We start from the raw sequence: 20057 nt of genomic DNA, 5'->3' as shown, positions 1-20057 counted from the left end.
GTTTTTTCTTTTTCTTCTCCTTCTTTTTTTCTTTTCAATTAGAGCTAGCGCAAACAAACGAGATAGGCAAAATTTGAAAAAATGTCCCAATCGTCGCGTCGACGATATTCTGATTGTATCCGTTGTATCGCTCGTGCAAAATGCAACATCTCCTTCGGTCCAGCTGGAGATTCGAAGAATGTCGCGAACTTGTGATCGGGCAAGGTTGGTGATTGCAGATTCGATTACTCGCGTCAGAGTTGATTAAAACATTTTAATACGTCTGCCCGTTTCTAAAGACGACGCGGTATTAATACGGGTTATTGAATTCCTCTCTGTCTCGCGTCTTGTCTCTGTCCGAAGAGAAGAGAGAGCGAGAACGCGCGCGAGTGAGAGATTGGAGAACAGAACAGCAGAACAGGGGAAGAGAGAGAGAGAGAGAGAGAGAGAGGAAAAATGAAAAGAGGCATGAATAGGAATGGTAGGAAGAAAGAAGCGCGCGCAATCTTTTTAATTATGAAAACACTGCTTTGTGTTTCATTTTGTTTTGTTGTCAGGGGGCGCTATTCTAATCGGGCGCTCTCCTACCCGCCTCCCCTTCTGCGTCGCTTCGTCCTGTACACCCACCCTCTCTCGCTACCACCACCGCCGTCGCCGCCGTCTCTCGTCGCCGCTCATCTTCTTTTTTTATATTATAACGTGCGGGCTCTCTCGGGCGGCTCTGATGGGTCAGGGGCGGAGGCAGGGCTGCCGGCAGGGTGCAGGCTAGAGAGGGTGCCAGGGTGAGATTGCTTTAGTAATGAATTACATAGCTCGGGGCTATGTGTCTCTGTCTGAGGAACACCAACGCTCGCCCTCTCCGGTTTCTCTCTCTCCGCGTGTGCGCGCAGTTTTTTTTTTATTTTTCTCTCTCCTCCTTCACTTCTCCCCTTCCTTTTCCTTATTTTCGCCCGTGCAGCTTTTCGATGGAGAATTATTCTTGTCAATGGTCACCGCGCGCGCATGTTAGGTCGCGAGCATTGTAGTATGTCGAGATACATCTCTCCGCCAGGTCATCATCAAGCATCTGTCATGATTATTTTAACCTCCATCTTTTCTTTTCCCTCTGCAAAAAAAAATCGTTTTGTCGATCCTCTCACTCTAAATATTCTTAATATTATTGGACGTGCGGGTAATATATAATGTTTTAAACTGACATACATGATTGTCTGTCTGAAACCAAACATTTGTCAGATTATTTTCTCCTTTTCCTCTCTTTTCTCGGTTTCCTCATTTTTTTTGTGTGATTTTTGAGGTGGAAAAGTATTTTTTTTAGCGGCTACAATATCTGAAGTCGCACATTCCCCCGATAATTATTTTTTTTTTCTTTCATCTTTCTTACACCTTCTTATATAATCTCGCACAGTTTATTTTTATCGCTTATTTTTATATGTTTCGACGAGCATATTATGTTATAAACATATTTCTTTTATCCCTTTTTTTATTTTTTTCGTGTTGATTCTAATAATAAATAATTATCATCGACGAATATACCGAATATTAATTATTATTAGAAAATTAATTACAATCTCGTGAAAAGAAAATCTTTAGTCAATCCTGACCTAGTTTCCGTTCGTTTCATATTAATATTTGAACAGTACGAGGATTGAAATGAAGTCTAGCAACGAATTAAGAATACTCAATGGTGAAGTTTCCTCGTTATCGCATCGAAATAAAAACTTTCTACTGCAAGACAATACATCGCGTTGCATCTGCCGATTACGATCGCGATTACTCGCAATCACGATTAATTCACTCGTCGCTTTCAGATATGTCTCGCATCGAATGGAAAGATTTATCTATATTTTCGTCGTAAAGATAAAATCTAAAAAGCCATCGCGCGTAAAATATTGATTTTTTTCTAAATTCGAAATTATTGATTTAATTATTCATATCGTACGTTTTTATATCCAATTGCTATATTACTATAGTGTGTGCCTTTTTATCATATAGTTTCGTGTTTTATCTAAATATCCACGTACGCGTGCTTTTATTCATAACAAAATGAATAAGTACATTAATTAATAAATAAACGTATGGGCGATAGCTAAACAACATTCTATCTCTTCAGCGTTAAGTCCTCCGGTAGAGCGGCGGATGAAAAATGGAGATGCTGGTCGCGAAAAGCAAGAAAAGCAGGCACCGAACAAACTCGCAAAATTCCTTTTCATTTGCATTATTACGGTAATGAGACTGAAAAGCCGGAAAATGTCGGGCTTTTGTCACAGAGGGATTGTCCGCCTGGTCCATTCATTGATTACGTCGGTAGACGGGGTATACGCGGTACACATAATATCTCAGCCAATCCACCCTAAAAATAATGAGTGGTAGGCTTTACCTTTCTATTTGTTACCCTAAATACCGCGATATAGTTTGCCGCGAATTGCGCCGGCCTATTTAATAATAAGACGCGATTACGCATTATTGGCTTTATTCTATAATGCATGATTTATTAAATTTATATATCTATTATTATTAGAAAAATTACAATCAACAATCAAATAATTTTTAAATAAATCAATTTGTAGAAATCTTAAAAATCAAAAATGTTTCAAAAAACAGAGTAATATTTTTTAAAACTCTTATTCATTTTATTATATACAAAATAACAAATATTCGGACGGATGGTTCGCTCTTTAAATGCGTGTTACTTAATTTAGCGAGGTACGAGAGAGATGTTAGCAAAATCGCAGACTGAGCTCGCTTAGATATATCTCATTAATGTAATTTCGACGAATATATAGTATACGTATACCGCGTATCTTTTGCGCAACATACGCCCGGCTAAAGGTACGCCGACAAAAATCTACAAAGAGAAAATTTACCGATGACGGCGAGGGTAAAGCGATGCGAACGCGTCGCGTGAAAGGAAAGGGTTACAAACAGAGATCTAGGATCGCGAAAAAGAGTAAAATTTCAAAATAATTTTTATCAAAGAAAGAAAGGAAGAAACATATGGAGATGTAAGTGCAGATTGTATATACATAGAAATAACACATTATTAAACCTAATAATGAGAAATAGTAAAAGTACACGCGTATATACAAAGCGTCTCTAAAACATCATTTCTTTCTTAATTTTCTAAATTTATTCTAAGTTTAATGCATAATTAATTTTTTTTTATAAAAGATTCTGAAATTCAAAAGATTCAAAGAACTTGTATTATATTTTGACCGAATAATATTTTGAAAATTCGAGAACTTTGAGATTTCTAAGATTTGTGCATTTAAAAATTTAAAAATTTGGCTTTAGAATTTCTGTATTTTTTATTAATAATAGCAGAAATAGAGTACTCACCTAGTATCGTTTCTCTCTCTTATTAATATTTAATTCTTTCTTTTTCTCTCTCTCTTCCTCTTTCAGAGAATGGTCATATTCTGTGTATACAATTCTAACACCTTTAGACATCACCTGCAACTAATTTAATAAAATTCTTGTTTTATTAATTAAAATTTCAGGAAATAATTTGATATATTGAATATATATAAATCTTATTATACATTTTGAAATAGAAACAAAATAACTCTTAAGAAATCTAGAAAGAAGCGCATCTCTTTTATTATCTGAATAATCTTAAATTCTTGATTAAAGAAAAAAATTAATTTGTGACAAATTTTGCCAAAAGACTTCGTATTTTACTTCCTAGAATTCGACAGGAAGAGAAAAACGGAGGCGACAGGACGAAACAGACTAATCTCCTTGCGGCCAAGAATCGCTCGAACGTCACGGGTTCAGGGATGGACGGGGGATAGTACACCCCGCATATACGCCTAACAATAGTTTAATATTCATATTGTCACGTCCACAAGAGTCAAAGGAGCGATGGGCTCCTCGTTCTAATTCATCGGACAAAAATTTGTTCCCTTTCAGGGGCGCGTTTGCGTCGACTCGTTGATGGATTCACTCTAAGTCATTGACGCGAGAGCATCGCTGCACCACCACTCGCGCACAATCCGGATCTGTAATTAAACTTAGCCCCCTTTAGTGTGTCCCCGTATGTTCTCTGATCGATTCAAAGCTGATTTGTCATTGATAAAGATGGTGCGGCATCACGATTGATCTTGACCGATAGAGAATTAAACAAACATTTATAAAAATCAGTTTTGACTGAATCTTTTAGAGTTGCGAATAGATAACAAAACATTTAATCGTGGATTAATTGTAAGAGTCTTATTTTAACAGGATTAAATCTTAATTTGCGACTCGGCTCTTTTTAGCGATATTCAATGATAAAAATATTTATGAAAATTGAGAAGAGAGAGAGAGATATCTTTTAAGTTGTCTTATTTTTTCTTTTATATTATCTAAAATTCAAATGTAGCGAATAGAAGATTCGTTTGATAATAATAAAGAAATTATAATTTTATGAGAGAGAGAGAGTATAATGATGAATTTTTTTGTATATAAAATACTTATATTCTTCACAAATATAAACAAAAATTTATTTTACGGAATTATGATATTATCTCTGATTGTCTGAATTTTTCACTGTTATCCCCCGTGAGTACATATATCGAGATCTTTTAGAAGAGCCTTTTAGGGATGTTAATTCATGGAAACGGGAAGGAGATATCAGAAAAGAGGCTCCCATTAATAACTTGTCAAGTTCTTCTCGATAAAACTTCTATGGAGGGAAAAAAGGGCGACATGTCGTCGATATCCAGCGGACCGCAAAAGTTCACAAAGACGCCGCTTTAACTTGTGCGATGTTAGAAAAGAAAAGAAGCTCAAAGTAGCGAGGCAATTCTGATGACTATAACGTGAGATTTTTTCTATACATTCGCGATTATTATTATTATAAATTTATAAAATTACTGAAAAACCACTTTGCGTTTTTGCATAATAAAATATAATTACTATTGAGAAAATATTGATTGCTATTAATTATTTTTATTATATTTCTTTATCAAAATTTTTAAAAGTGAGGAGAAATATAGAATTTTAAGTAATATAAATTTATAAGCAAATATATATTTTTATTTATTTAATTCTCTCTCTCTCTCTCTCTCTATTCTAAGTTTACGACCTTTAGTACACCAATTTATCTCCGTTTATCATTCGCAGAACGCGCGACCGGTGCATCTTACGGTCCGTCCTCTATTTATTACATCCTTTCCTCCCCTTCATCGCTCCCTCCGGCGCCGCGCGGAAACCTCCCCAGGGGTGAAATCGCAACGAGAGGCGGCCCTTCTAAGGACATCCACGATTGGGCGCCGAAGGGATATGCCGGCCTCTCGGTAATAATCCTCGCGGTGTTCTTGGCCACTTCATCGTTCGCATTTAATGAGGAATAGAACGAACGCGAGAGGGGGGAGTGCGCAGGGATGGTTCAGAGACACGTCTCTCGCAGACAGTTTATTTATTTAGACATTTAGAGCATGAGCAAAATATGATAACACGGAGAACACAAGTTTTTAATTATTCAAACAACTTTGAATAATTATTAAATCACATTGGAAGAAAAAAAATTAACTCACGCTTTAGTTATCATGCTTGATTCTCAATTAATCCGTTTCCTTCATTTGTGGATATTCAAAATATCAATGCCTACGTATTTTATACATATAATTATATATGGGAAAATTCTCGGATCTTCTTTAAAATCTAATCGCAAATTTTATTTTTCCTGAAAAAAAAACGATGCGAGAATTATCTTTTAAATATTACATTTCCTGTATAAACGAACCAAGGGTATATAAAAGAAGGAAAATATATATGTAAGCACACATATTTTATATATAATTATATATATTTATATATAAATTATTTTTTTTCTATATGATATTAAAGACAATCATGTTCAAATCAACTTCCAGATTTCTCAGCCGATTAGTTGCAAATATTTCAATTCTTACTACTTTATACCCGGCTAAAAGATTAATACGCCAGGAAAATATTCATTAAAGTATCAATATTCGACGGTACACCCTTTCTCCCCTCACACAGCGCGGAACACCTGTGTCCGCCCCCGCTAGGTATCGGTCGCGAATCTTCGCGTCGTCATTTCGTTACCTTCGAAATATTAATCTTGGTCGCTCTCTGGCGAACACACGTGCGCGCCTCCAATCTGTACGTCGACGACGGCGACGACGACGACGACGAGAGGACGAAGAGAGGAAGAGGCACGAAACGAACATTGTGCGCGCACGCCATAACAGCGTAGCAATAACAGCGTTCCATTATATGTAGCTACACCGCGAGCGGGCGAGATTGCAAAACATGCCTAGATTAATGTTTTCTCATCCCGCGGCTTTGTTGTGCAACCCGAGAGGGGAGAGGCAGGGACGGAGAGAAGAGGAGGGGACGAACGGTGGCGGCGCACCCTCCTGCCTGCCTCGCGTTCTCCTGTCGTCGCTCACCCCCTCTTTCTCCCTCCTCAACACCACCCCGGTCTATATACAATCGCGTCATACGACAATGAACAGTACGAATTACGTTGCATTCTCTTTTGCGGGCTTTCTCTCTCTCTCTCTCTCTCTTCGATCGGCCCTCCGCGGTTTCACGGCGAGTTATTATTCCATGTCGCGAGAGAGAAAGCGAGAGAGAGAGAAGAATAAGAGAGTACGAACAGCGTAGAATAACGATCAGGAGATCCCGAAATAAATTGGAAGGACTGATGCAGAATAAATTATGTCATAGATGTATCTCACGTATATTTTAGATTTCCTTTGTGAAATCATCCCCCTTCTCGTTACAGATTCTTCAGTAACGGTTCATTGTTCGTATCGCAAAGAAAGTATCAGCGTGAAAAAGTCGAAAAAGAAGTTAATTAACTCAAAATTTTTTGCGTTTACTTTATACGTTTCATACTTTTGTGAATTTTCAATATTATCAGGAAAAAATAGTAGATTAGAAAGCAAGATATTTGATATGCAAAATAAATTATCAATATTCGATCAGGACAGAGGAAAACGGAGAATTAAAAAGAAAGAGAATTATTTCAAATATAGTAGATAATCAATATATAATAGAAAATAGTAACTGTTTTATTTAAAAAAAAAATTATTTTATATTTTTTGGTATGTCATTTTTATCTAATTGTAGAGTATTTTCATAGGTGAAACGTGCAGATATCTCTCTCCGAACTTACACTAAATATTTTTTAATAATATTTTCGATGAACCAGGTGACTGTGAATTGTAAGTGATCACCAGGTAAGGAAAGAAAGTGAATTTGGCCAGCCTCTTCCATTTTACGTAATCCGAGCCAGTCCTACGAATCAGACAAAAAAATAATTATGCATTATGCATTAAGTGATATCATATTGCTAAATCGATCGAGTGCGATTACATATACCTGCAGGTACAGCTCGCTTTCCTGCAGTTTCTGTATCTTCTCCGCTTGACCAGGTTTATAGAATCCAAACCACTCCGACTCCGTTGGTTCGACCATCGTATCGTTTTCGAATTTAACAAGAACTAAAGTTCGAAGCTTTTGAAGATTGTCCCTATATACCTAATGATAATAATGAATATAAATAAAAGAAAGATTATTATACTTGATGATTGTCTTTATCATAATTTTAATGACGTTATTAAAATTCTGTATCATGGTATTTTGATGATAAGATACATTATTTTTTACACTTATATCGATTATTATGCTCTAATAGAATTAAGTTGCAATGCATAATCATGACGATTTACGTACCGCGTTGATAATCTTTTCATTATTAATGTCGACGAGAAAAACATTTTTCTTTCGATATTCATCTTCCTTTAAGGGATCGTGCCAATAAGCAGCTTGTACTAACGACTCTTGAATATACCTAAGGAAAAAATTAGATATAAAATACGTTTCTTTCTTTTTTCTACTGCTAAGCAAGATTGAATAATTTTTTTCGAAAAACATGAGAATAAGTACCATAAATATGCACCATAACGCAACATGCGCCGCATATAATTGCACAATCGAGATGTATCCGAACATTTTGGTATCCCGAAAACACCTTGATGCTGACCGCCTAAAGATATCAAATTCAGCATTGGTGGATCGGGGCATCTTTGGGCCACCGCTCGCCTATCAATAGAGAAAACGATGTTTTTGTACATAAAAAATATTCATTAAAATTATATGTTGTTGTAAATAAATAAATAAGGCAATTTACAGGAATTGAGCTCCTTGAGAGAAACCAATGGCATTGTATCCATTTTGAAGTCTTGTGTCTTGTGATAGCTGCTCGCATACATGTTTAATTTGTTCATTAATATTTCCAAAATAGCTGTTCTCAACGTCCTAGATTAGAAAAGATGTCATGTTTTAATTCTGCATTAAAATAGACATGGAATAAAATAATGGAATAAAAATGCAAATAATATCCGATTATCAGATAATAATATCAATATAAGTCTCATATAAAAACGTCTATTATTAGAGTAAGATTAGAATAAATTAATTAAATGAAGATAAATACATAAGGCAAGGATACAGGTAGGATAGAATAAAAAAGTAAGATAAATTTTATGCTACTATGATATTTTTCTAATAAAATATGCTTTCGACTATCGAGAGAGACAACTTTATGTCCAACCTCTATAACATTATCTCCGATGCGTATAGAATGGATATAGACTCCAGGTATTTCATTCTGAAGAATTTCTTGTATCTTTCCAAGACTGAAAGAGAAGCAGCAGCTATCACCTGCAAAAGATATGCTTTAATCACCATAGCTAAATAAAACAGAAAATTCTGAAAAGTAATGATTGATTAATTATAAAATAAAATATAATATTTCAAGTTATATGAGAAAGAAACGTTTCAAAAATTCTATGCACTTGCAAACATATTATTACATTTATTAATATGATATTTTAAAAAGATAACATCTGAGATAAGAGCTTATACTTTGAGCTAAAAATTCTAAAGATTAATTAATTAATTACAAGGCATCTCTATAATGTGAACCTTGACACAACAAATGATATTCGTTTTATTTCTCTTTAAATATTCATTTTAAGTTTACTGATGTTTACCAATCTATAATTATAGAAAGAAATTTTCATATACAACTCACTTTATTTTTAGGCGATAACGAGGATATCATAATATATTTACATGTGTAGCAAACACCGATAAATATATATCGTTTTTTACAATAAGATTGTAATTCCTTTAAAGTAAGTACGGGAAGAGGGGAAGGGGGCGTTCTTTAAAATAAAATTAGATTGAATTAACACATTTGACAGATGGATATCAAATTTTACATTCGCATAAAAATATTATAGATGTGAAAAATGTTACAACTCAAACAAGCTAATAATTATATTAATTATAATTATCTAATATAGTGAAAATAGTCGTAATGCACAATAATAAAACTCACCCATTCCGTGCCAGAGTACTATCGGCACCGGTGAATCTCTCTTTCCATCTCCTTCTTCACGTAAACAATGACCGGTATTCGCACATAGGGATATCAAGACGATAAAAATGCAGGCGCGATTTATCGTCCACTTTCCCATGATTTCGCGATTCATGTTCGACTTGTCAGTCGCGCTGACGTGTGTGCAACTAGCAGGAACTGACCGTATGCAATATTTTTACGACACCGTTAATCATCGTTGCAATCAGCTGAGCGTGACATTTGACAAATCATATGTTTTGACATGTATTTATCGACGACAACGCTCCGTACGGTCGTAACGAAAACTTTGTAGAACATTCATGTCGAACTCATTCGATAATTCAGATCTCGTATTTGCCTCGCGCGTTTCTTGTATTTCAAAATTAATCTCATTGTCAGATATATGGAAAAATTTTCTGGCCACGTATTTATATAGAAATACACGTACTACTTTAAGGAAACATATATTTTTACATTTATTTTTCTATATTTTGACTTTAGTCTAACATGACATTTGACATATTTGACTTTGTGACCCTTTATTTGAATTTCGAGCTCAGATTAATTCTTAATCGCGCAATATATTTTAATTATATAATTTTCAGCATTTCTATTATTTTTCTTAATAACGCTATCATAAGGTCAAGTTATATATAAAAGACACAAATATACATTTTGTTAAAATAGAATATATAAATATTAACAAAATAAAATAAAATAAAATATATAACAAAATTATCTAGGGCAAGTTTCCCGGAACACTATGCGTGATAAAAACACAAAAGGCGAAAGAGATTAATTTAAATTATTTTTTCATTACACGTGTTAAAATATTTGATGCATCTGTATGCAATCGATCACGATTAAGATTATCAATCGCAAACAAAATCTCAATCTCAATAAAGTGATGTGCAGCTTCTAATGCGGAGCTTTATGGTTCACCGACGTGAAAGCGCATCTCGTATCGCCCGTTGTTATTTCCGCGCATTAACGAATACCATTCGTTCCCCGCGGTTGGCGGGACGAAAGAAGCGGATCCAGAGGAGGGTTGCTCGGGCAGGAACGTCTCCCGTACCCGGTGGCGGGAAAATGTTTGGGAGGAGGAGTGGCGAACCAGTGGCCGTTTTGTTTAGCGAATCGCCGCGATATCGGGGAGCACAATGCGCGATATTCGAGCCGCTTGTTCCGGGGATACATTGTTTCCGTTCTTCGGCGTTCCGTTCCGCGTATGGAAATGTGCAGTAATCACTTAAAGCGGATCTGAGACGAGACCATCGTCGACGGATGTAACGCGGGAAACTTGCCGTAGCGGGAAAAGCTGCGATCTCACGCGAATACGCGGCTCTTGGTGATTATTATGGTGATTGATTATTGCGTAATCGATTATTTTCGCAAACGAGAGAGAGAGAGAGAGGAAAAGACTCTTTGATGATTTTATTTAATAACTGTCACTATATAAATGCGAGAGATTGAATCTCATGGAATTTATCAAGCTTTAACAAAACAAATTAATGCGATGGAATTCAGTAATTTCTAAAAAACGATGATATATTATAATAATCTATTTTTTAAATATATTACCATAACAGAAAAGTGCAATATAAAAATATGCGATGTTTTTCAAGCAATTTTTGCGAAAAAATCGAAAATAGAAGGAAATCGTAATAGACACTGCTGGTGGGAAGAGATGCGGATAAATAAGAATCGTAGAAGGGTTGAATAGGAGAAGGAAACGGAAAAGGAAGAAATATAGAGAGACAGAAGGAGAAGGAGATCGATCGAGGGGATGATGAGGAGGAACATCAACATATTAAAGAGATGGGCAACGAGAAACCGGCCCGTCCAATAGGAAGCAAATTAACCGGAAATCTTCCTGGTAATACTCAGGATGTGGTTGCGGTGAAGAAATTTCCTCGCAGAGTTTCTCACGCAAAATATTTGAGAATACTGTGCAAACTCGTCAAATTAATCTGCCGTTTATTCCAATTGAATTATATTTATATAAAGAAACACCCTATATATGTTTTATGTTATTTTAATCTTTTTCCACGTGTGTGTAATCGCAAAGTGTAAATATACCAAACATTAAATCGAATTTTTCCACATCAATCTCCGACTTTCTCTCATAACAGAATGCTTTAACTGCTTAAAAATCAAGCTGCAAATTATTAGAAATATATTACGAGAAAAAAAGATGACCCCACGAGACAAAATAAATATTCCGTACATATATGTATTTTTGCGCCAAATGCGAAGAGAAGATGCACATAAATCTAAAATTGTATCCCGAAGAAATGGAACTTTCTCCCCGGGAAAAAAAAAAAAAGAAAAATAGACAAGCAAAAATCCAATAGAGCGACCGAAAGATCGCGGATCGAACATCGCGAGACGGGGTTGACTCTACCCCTTTACCCCTTTGACGGGGATGCGCCGTAAGCCCCCTTCGCCATCCCTCCCTTTTCCAACTCTCCGCGCGCTTCTACATCCTCTCCCCTGCCTCCTCTATCCCGCTGCATCTCCTTCCGCGGCGTAATGAATCCAGTTTGTCGAACTCCACCGCCTTCTCTCTCCGCCGAGAGGAGGGGGGGGGGGAGGATTTTCCCGACCGTCCTAACCGGATCCGTCCGGATATCCATCCCGACCATTCCCTCCGCATCGGTAACTATGCGCTACTACACGTGCGAACCACTGTGCTTTTCGGTGCCACCCCCGCGGCGGCGGCCAACCCGCGCAGTCATTTCGCATCTCTCCACCTATCTCTCGTCCCCCTGCTCTCGCCAACCACCCCCGCGCTATACGCAGCGCCCGCGCGCTCCCGATGCCCGTAATTACATCGAGTTCCCTTGACGATGGTCCCGGGGAGAGCGCAGAGTGGTAGAGGGTTCTAATTAATCAGCTAGCCGCACCGCGCGCGAATCGTTCCCGGCACATGCTGCGGCACGCCTATAGGTTGACCGTCGACCAAAGCCCGACCGTAGGCGAGGGGGTGAGGGAGGAGGGGAAGGCTCTCTTCCAGCCGACGTTGTTAACCCTTAGTTAGTCGCGTAGCATAATTAGTCACGGTACTAATGATACCGATCTATGTATGTGTGCGTGTATGTGTAAAACGAGATTCTCGTTGAACTCATTTTGTTCTTTTATTATAAATTAAATTAAATTTGGACGGATTGCGTATGTATATGTAACGATATGTGCGCATAAAGAGAATTCCATATGTAAATATATAATAATTAATGATGATAGAAAAATTACAAATAGTAGAAGAGAATAAAGAGTCTCTGAGAAAGAGCTCTAATTTGTTTCAAAAGAGATTCTGAAGTTAAACGTTCTAAATATCGCGTAAAAGCGATCCTACAATGAGCAACGTAAATCTATATATCATCCCTCTCGTAGTTTACAGAGCCGGAATATTTCAGCAAAAGCGAGCCGATATTTTTAATCAGTAATAATATCTTCGGATGAGAGAGAGAGAGAGAGAGAAAGAGTTCTCGATTTTATATATATATATATTTCGGGCAATAATTACTCGCCGAAAACCACTAAGCCGAGAATACAGAGCCGAGGAGGTTTCGGCTTGGCCGCAGCTGCACTGATGTCGTGCTAATGAATCTAGTTTGCCCGTTCTCTGTGTATTGGCCCACCCTCCCTTTCTCATCTTCTTCTGTTCTCTCTCTCTCTCTTTCTCCCTTTCTCTGTCTCTCTTCGTCCTCCGTTAAAACTTTTACATTTATATTCATCAACCCCCGTGCCTGAAAAACAACCGCAAACGCTAAATAAACGATATTTCCGGAACTAATAAAATATCGTCGGCTAATGTGATATTTAAAGATTTTGATATAATTTTTGTTATTGCCAAAAAAGAAGTTGCAATAGCTGTATTAACTTTATTCGATACTAAAAACTAAAATTTGCAATTTTTTAATTTTTTTTCTTTTTTGGTGAAAGTCATTTTAATAAGTTTAATGAGATTTCTGAGATTAAAATGATATCAAATGTGGCATATTATACGGGTAACTTTTAATTAGATACATAACAAAATTGTATTATGTATCTCACCAAAAAGTATTCGAATAATGTTATATTTGACATTATTTTATCGCAAAACTCTCATTAATCGATTAAAATAAGTATTTATACCTTAATTACGATGCTTGTGTTTTATTCGATCTTCTTTTTCATCGGTCTGATCCAATTCTAATAAGAAGCGGGTCAAAATTATTCGGTCATCAACACCGGAAGTAAGTTAATCATTTAAGCTATTATTCATTAAAAAATTTGAATTTTTAGCGCTACTTATTTCCGGTGTCATCAACAGGTAACGTTTTATTCGTGTAGTATAAATATCATCTATACCAATAATCGGTAAGTTCAATCACGTAAAAATAGCCGGTAAAGTAATCTCCTTATTTATCGATTGAAAATGGCGGGTACTATAACAAAAAGTTTGAGCGTCCTGTGTATTTATAGACGTTTCTTTTGTCACATAATTATTATATTATTGCGTTACGTGTATTTCTTTTAATCGATATGGATGGTGATTATTACTCCACCGTGTATACATGGTAAACATATAAACTGTGTACAGATAGTATATCATATTCGATTTTGTACAATAAAATGGAAAATTTATGTCAAGGTTATCTTTATATTTTTGCAATTTTCCAACTCAACGCTTTTTATTTTTAACGCTATTTAAATTCGATCATATTCCCTGTGATACATTATAATTTGTAATTATAATTTATAAATCAATTTATGTATTTAATATATAACGTATGATGTATATAAATACAATTCTATATTTTTATTCGTACCATTAACTATCTATCTTACTTTCTATACAGGTTTGAGAAATGTGGGATTATATCTAACATCAGAACACACCTGCGCCAAAACTTGGTGAATGCTTTGAAACATAAAGATCTGACTCTGTGTAAGAATAGAGAGGCGAAATCAGCAAAACAGTATGTTTACGATATGTTAATAGCCGAGTATCTGTTTAGTCACAATTATTCCTTCACCCTATCGATATTTGCTAGCGAAGTACCGCTCTTGGTAAACTTTTGCAACAGCATACCACAGGGCTCCGCTAATGATAATGAGAGAGGTAGTTGTAGCAATAAGTTGCAAAGTGATTACATAGTACATACTCTGGAAACATTGGGCATTGATCCGAACAGGCCCGAGGGCCAGTATATTATATCGAATTACATGAATACTGAAGCACCGTTGTTGCTATCCATTTTAAGCTCTATAGCTTCATTTCTGATCAACACTCAGTCCTCGGTTAAAAAAGCCTTGTATGACAAGGAAACGCAAGCTAATTTGATTCTGGAAGCAAACCTTGCAGACGTGACTTAGTCACAATTATTCCTTCACCCTATCGATATTTGCTAGCGAAGTACCGCTCTTGGTAAACTTTTGCAACAGCATACCACAGGGCTCCGCTAATGATAATGAGAGAGGTAGTTGTAGCAATAAGTTGCAAAGTGATTACATAGTACATACTCTGGAAACATTGGGCATTGATCCGAACAGGCCCGAGGGCCAGTATATTATATCGAATTACATGAATACTGAAGCACCGTTGTTGCTATCCATTTTAAGCTCTATAGCTTCATTTCTGATCAACACTCAGTCCTCGGTTAAAAAAGCCTTGTATGACAAGGAAACGCAAGCTAATTTGATTCTGGAAGCAAACCTTGCAGACGTGATAAAAATGCGTGCAGCAAGGAAGAAAATTATGCAACAGAAACAACTGTACGATGATGAATTGAAAACGAAAGAGAGCAAATTAAAGCAGCAAGCCTCCGTCATCAAACATCAGCTTAGTTTGTTAAATGCAAAAGTGGCAGAGGCTCAGGTAAAATATTTCTCTTCAATTACATAAAGATGTCCTACATTCATCATTATTGTTTAACAATAGATTTAAATATTTTGTTAATAAGATTATTAAATATCAAATATTTGTATTTGTCAAATATCAAGTATTTTGTTAACAAAAAATGGATCTTTTTTTTTATCAAAATTTTATTAACTATTGAATGTGACAATTTTTATTGAGAAAAGATCAAAGATTTTAATAGAAAATAATGCTCTCTAGTAATATATAAATATCTCTTGTACTATTTTTTTTCTGTTCATGTACTTAGAATTTAATGCAATCTTTGATACTGAAAGAAAAGCAGCTGAATGAAAAGAAAGATAGTAATGCAGAATTCATCTTGCGGAAGGAGATGGAATTATCTATGAAACAGAATTTCTTAACGCAAGAAGCTAACAGGTATTCTGCATTATGAAAATAAAAGAAAGAAAATTATTAATATTTTATTTTGATTAAATTAGCTATTTGAAATTTGTATCTCGAATGATTTTTTTTTACAGATTGCAGAGAGAACGGAATAGTTATAAGAAATTCGAGGGCGGTTTGAAGAAACTGCAACGAGAACTGGTCAAAATGCAAAAGGAGATGCCGCAAAGCGCGTCAAACCAGTGCACTCAGAGCAATGTCAGGGACATTCACGTGCAAACTGACCTAGAGAGTCGCGCAATAATAGATGAGTGTAGAATTCTGCAACAGGAGAAACTGGAATTGACGAGTCTCGTGCAGGAACAACGATTGAGGATAGAAGAGATCACGCTACGTAGCGTGCAATTATCACGCCAACTGGAGGAAGCGCGTTTGATTGGTATCGAAATACCTGTTTCCGTCGCTCAAGCTGTCAATGCGAACGCGACGATCGTCAGCGAGAGCAGTTCCACGGAGGATATTCTGAAGGACGCGAAGATGCGATTGAAACGTCTAGAAGAGGAGAGCTTGAAAGCTGATAAATATTTTTCAAATTTCATCAACACCTCTTCGTAGCAGGAATAGAGCATTCTACAATATTTGTGTAAAATTTATTTATTTATTTATTTATCGTTATTATATATATGCGCACCATTGACGATTGTTGCGAATGCACTTTGCATTACATTAAATTACATTACACTTGCGTGATCTCCGTCCATTCTCGAAGAAAGAAAAAGACTGAATTGAAAAACATGTACCAAAAATTATCGGACATTTAGATAATTTATTTTATATAAAATTGGATGTTTTAAAACATTAATATACAAATTATCCACTATTTTTTTTGCTTTATTTCGAATTCTACGTTCATTACATGCAACATCAAACATAGCATAAAAAATGTTAAGTCGAGCTCCCTTCGGTTGTTGTACATCATCTTCGTTTTGGGTCTGAACTTCTTCTAGTGCACTTGAATTAAGGATCATACCGAGCAATTGTGCTTTTTCGTGCACAGGATAAATCATACAGTTATTGAGCAGTTAAGGACTTTTCTCTTCAAAAAAAAAGGAAGAAATAAAATTAAAAAAGTATTGCATTAGAAAGTTCTACGTAACACGTAAATTATAAATCTGTCATTATATTAAAAAAAGAGAGAGAAAAATCGAACATTTATATAAATTAATTAAGTGTTAAATTATTGCCAAATGTTATTATCATCTACAACCAATAAAAAAGTCCAATTAATAAACATAAATTATATATTTATAAGTAAATCATGTTGATAGAGACATTGAGAATCTTTCGATATAAAAGTGAGACATAAAGAAAATGATCTCCAACTCAATAATTGTACGATTCACTCTATGTACATGGTGCAAAAGCTATTTTAACACTTAATTAGTTACAATGTTTAATATATCAAATTGTGTATGTATGAATACATTATCGTACAAAATTATTTAATTGTGAAAAAAAAAATGATAATATTATTTGTAATATTGCTAAGTAGTTCTACATTAATATTAAATGTATAGAAAAGGATATTGTTTGTCACGGCTTTCGCGTCCTTCGCGTTCGTGAGGTCGATCCTTTGCGTATGGAGATTTTTCCTGAAAATACATTCTTGAATAAATTTCCCGAATGCCGTGATTTCTTGCGACATTGGGGATACTTGAAAGTTTTTTTTTTCTTTTTTTTTCTTATAGGCGTCCATTTCGTCCTTTTAATGTACTTGTAGTAGACATCTTTATCAACTATGAGAAGTCAAGTAATAGAAAGTTGTTAAGAAAGTAATGACTTGGTTTCTCATTCTTTTATAAAATAGGCTAATAATTGATTATAAAGCACTACATGCAAATTTGAACCTAGCATTCACAGTGTGCATGAGTGTGTGGGTATCAGAGTATATAATAGAAATTTTCAAATAAAAAACATTGGAAAGAAATATATAATATATAAGAATTTATTTTTATTAGTCAAGATATTCTGGGCGATATATTTTAAGAACAAAATTTTAAAAAGTGTAGAGGAAGAGTAGAGATATGGAAAGCAGAAATAATTGCTCATAGAAAATATAGAAGAATTAACCGTATGAAAAAATTAAGACTTGCTATAAAACAGAAAATAAATGATTGATTACTAACAGAAATGTAACTGTTACTATAGCGTTGTTATAAAAGATGCAGATTATTGCTACTAACCTTACTGTAATGATGCTTCTCTCTATGTTCAGGAATGTCACCGTTCTGATGCGTACTTTTGGCTGACAAAAATATATCCATATTTCAATATATTTGTTCCAAATGTTTTCTTTAATAAATCGATTCATACGTTTATTCTTTTTATATAATAAGAATTAAAAATAGTTACAAACCTCTCTCATCATCTTTTCTTCGTTTTTGTTCAGTAATTACCATAGATTCTTCCGTCCGATCCTGCGTTATTATAATAACTTATTTAACAATAGTATGTATATGGCGCTGAGGTTCAAATTGTATGTGTGCGTGATATGATTGTATAGAATAATTATAAAAATGATAATTACCCTTTTCCGTCCTTGTTTCTTTTCCCTACGCTGCTCCTTCTGTTCGTCACGCGTTTTTCCTTTGCTGGAACGTTCTTTTTTATCAAGTATAGCCTCCACACGTCTCCCTTCCTGCTAGATACAAAAATATTTATGCAAAGAAAGATGAAAAAAGAGATTATAATGTACAATATAGACTGTATAATCACCTTTGGGGCACTCTCTACTTTTCTTCTTTTTACATCTGAAACTGAGTATAACTTAATATTAGAATACATTGTGTCAATATATAGTCATATATGTGTATGAAAGCAATTAAAAATATTTATAGTATATCAGATAAATATATAAAAAATAAAGTACATACACACACACATATACACTTCCATAATTTAGAAATATATTCAATATGTTTGATTATTATACTAATTATAATACAAACCTCTCTCAGGACCTTCTTGCGTAGGTCCCGAACTAGCGCTACTATTTGACACACTGGAAAGATCTCGGTCTAAATTATCTATACCACTGCTATAATAATGTTCCTCCTAAAAATATAAAATTTATATTAAAATTAATTAATTAATTAATGTTATAAATTAATTGAAAAAAAGTTAAATTTTGAATTATGAGGCAAAAAATATATAATAATAAACATGAAGTTTTGAATATCTGTTTACAAGTATTGAACAATAATACATTAAAGTTCAATGTTTATCATTTTTACTTTAAAAGTATAGAATTGTCTATTTTGCAATTTCTCGATGACTTATTCTATGAAAAACATAACACAGCCTTACATTAATGTATGCATCTACCTTATAATATTTGCGATCCTTTTTATCTAATCCCTCATCCTCTTTCACCTCTTCCTTCTTGATATATTTCTCTTTTGCTTCTGAGACGTCCTTACTGTCTTCTTTCTTTCTGAACTTTTCAGAGTTTTCACTATTCAAAGAATTCATATTGTTGTACAATGAATGATTAAATTTTAGAAAATATTCAGTTTGAATGTTTATATATTTTTATGCATAGCTCTTTCTTAATAATTTATATTTCCTCCAAAACTAGGATAAATAAAGTCATTGAAGACAAAGAGTGTGCAAAGGCTAAGAGAGTATATTTAATAATTAAACATTTCTCAAATAAATAAGCTCTCTAATATGATGTTATAAATGTATAATGAAGTATGATAGGTGTGTATTAAGTTCTTTGATGTAATGCAATAGAGATGTATGGATATTCTTAAATATATTGTACTTACTGATGCGTTTGGTTGGACGAACTTCGTTTTTCTCGTTGCTCCTTATTTTCTTTTTCGGGCCGAGTTTCTCCATTATTTTCTTTCGCCGCTACTCCATTGCTAACTTTTTCATTTGTATCATTATTCGCAGTATCTGCTACCTTTCCAGTCTGCGAATGAATATAATCGCTTTTACGCTTTTACCATGTAATTTCTTAGAAAATAATGTAACTCATTAGAGATAAAAAGAATAACACATCTTTTAATATTTTTCTTAAAACAAATTAAAATATAATCTCAGAAATTTTAGCAAAAAATATTTATATTATAATCTTTTAATTTTCCATTTTTGTGTAAAAGAAAAAGATATTTTACATTTATTGTGTGTATGTAGCAAATAAAATAACATGATCTAAAGATAAAATATGAAACACAAACAACAAACTAATAAAAAGAAAAATTGTGAATTTCTAATACTTAATATTCATGTTCCACGCAAAATAAACTACTTGTCGAGAATATAACCTTGTCGCCCACGTGATGGAAATCCGATTCGCGTATCATATTGGGAGTTTTAGCCTTTAGTTGTCCACTGTACGATGTAGCCAGAACATGCAAGTCCTGGCGTTGGCCACGC

General features: G+C 34.6%; 3 protein-coding genes across 11 annotated transcripts in view; 1 reads left to right on the top strand and 2 right to left on the bottom strand.

Moving 5' to 3' along the window:
• Positions 1-6959: 6959 nt before the first annotated feature.
• On the bottom strand, positions 6960-9670 carry LOC115236157 (palmitoyl-protein thioesterase 1). The gene is made up of 7 exons (XM_029808415.1): positions 9341-9670; positions 8549-8658; positions 8126-8253; positions 7882-8037; positions 7669-7786; positions 7315-7473; positions 6960-7230 (listed from the first exon to the last, which is right to left on the bottom strand). The coding sequence occupies exons 1-7, from the start codon at positions 9492-9494 to the stop codon at positions 7105-7107; spliced, it is 951 nt and encodes a 316-aa protein (XP_029664275.1). The 5' UTR covers positions 9495-9670; the 3' UTR covers positions 6960-7104.
• A 3703-nt stretch (positions 9671-13373) lies between these two features.
• On the top strand, positions 13374-17119 carry LOC115236131. 3 transcript variants are annotated; one of them, XM_029808371.1, is made up of 5 exons: positions 13374-13923; positions 14206-14647; positions 15000-15224; positions 15514-15644; positions 15746-17119. In XM_029808371.1, exons 1-5 carry the CDS (start codon positions 13889-13891, stop codon positions 16224-16226), a joined length of 1314 nt encoding a protein of 437 aa, XP_029664231.1. In that variant the 5' UTR covers positions 13374-13888; the 3' UTR covers positions 16227-17119. The 3 variants fall into 3 exon arrangements, with proteins under 3 accessions (XP_029664231.1, XP_029664229.1, XP_029664230.1); XM_029808369.1 differs by having other exon boundaries at positions 13386-13923; positions 14206-14416; positions 14775-15224; XM_029808370.1 differs by having other exon boundaries at positions 13919-13997; positions 14206-14416; positions 14775-15224; positions 15746-16226.
• LOC115236130 (THO complex subunit 2) overlaps positions 16489-20057 on the bottom strand; it is a 10387-nt gene continuing 6818 nt past the window's right edge. Inside the window, exons 20-29 of one of the 7 annotated variants that reach the window (XR_003884140.1) lie at positions 19946-20057; positions 19442-19590; positions 18996-19125; positions 18620-18725; positions 18387-18427; positions 18199-18312; positions 18028-18088; positions 17855-17916; positions 17199-17407; positions 16489-16660 (exon numbers count right to left, since the gene is read on the bottom strand). Coding sequence is in view for 5 of the 7 variants with exons in the window: in XM_029808363.1 (XP_029664223.1) it covers positions 16587-16617; positions 17199-17263; positions 17855-17916; positions 18028-18088; positions 18199-18312; positions 18387-18427; positions 18620-18725; positions 18996-19125; positions 19442-19590; positions 19946-20057 (871 nt within the window). In the remaining 2 variants the exon portion in view is untranslated. The remainder of the gene's footprint in view (positions 16661-17198; positions 17408-17854; positions 17917-18027; positions 18089-18198; positions 18313-18386; positions 18428-18619; positions 18726-18995; positions 19126-19441; positions 19591-19945) is intronic. The other 6 variants (XR_003884141.1, XM_029808365.1, XM_029808363.1 and 3 more) reach the window with 6 other exon arrangements.

Source organism: Formica exsecta, unplaced genomic scaffold (assembly GCF_003651465.1).
Source record: "Formica exsecta isolate Colony F162 unplaced genomic scaffold, ASM365146v1 scaffold245, whole genome shotgun sequence".
In the NCBI taxonomy this organism is placed as follows: domain Eukaryota; kingdom Metazoa; phylum Arthropoda; class Insecta; order Hymenoptera; family Formicidae; genus Formica; species Formica exsecta.
Note: the sequence above shows the minus strand (reverse complement) of the source record. Positions and strands in the feature narration are given on the sequence as shown.

What these genes read in the sequence shown, in the direction of transcription:
- LOC115236157 (XM_029808415.1), bottom strand. Translation starts at nt 9,494, where the DNA reads ATGAATCGCGAAATCATGGGAAAGTGGACGATAAATCGCGCCTGCATT. An exon ending in AGTACTCTGGCACGGAATGG is followed by an intron (nt 8,659 to 9,340) that starts GTGAGTTTTATT and finishes TATCTTTTGCAG; the next exon opens with GTGATAGCTGCTGCTTCTCT. An exon ending in TCTCAAGGAGCTCAATTCCT is followed by an intron (nt 8,038 to 8,125) that starts GTAAATTGCCTT and finishes CTCTATTGATAG; the next exon opens with GCGAGCGGTGGCCCAAAGAT.
- LOC115236131 (XM_029808371.1), top strand. Translation starts at nt 13,889, where the DNA reads ATGGATGGTGATTATTACTCCACCGTGTATACATG. An exon ending in TGATCAACACTCAGTCCTCG is followed by an intron (nt 14,648 to 14,999) that starts GTTAAAAAAGCC and finishes ATCAACACTCAG; the next exon opens with TCCTCGGTTAAAAAAGCCTT. An exon ending in TTAACGCAAGAAGCTAACAG is followed by an intron (nt 15,645 to 15,745) that starts GTATTCTGCATT and finishes TTTTTTTTACAG; the next exon opens with ATTGCAGAGAGAACGGAATA.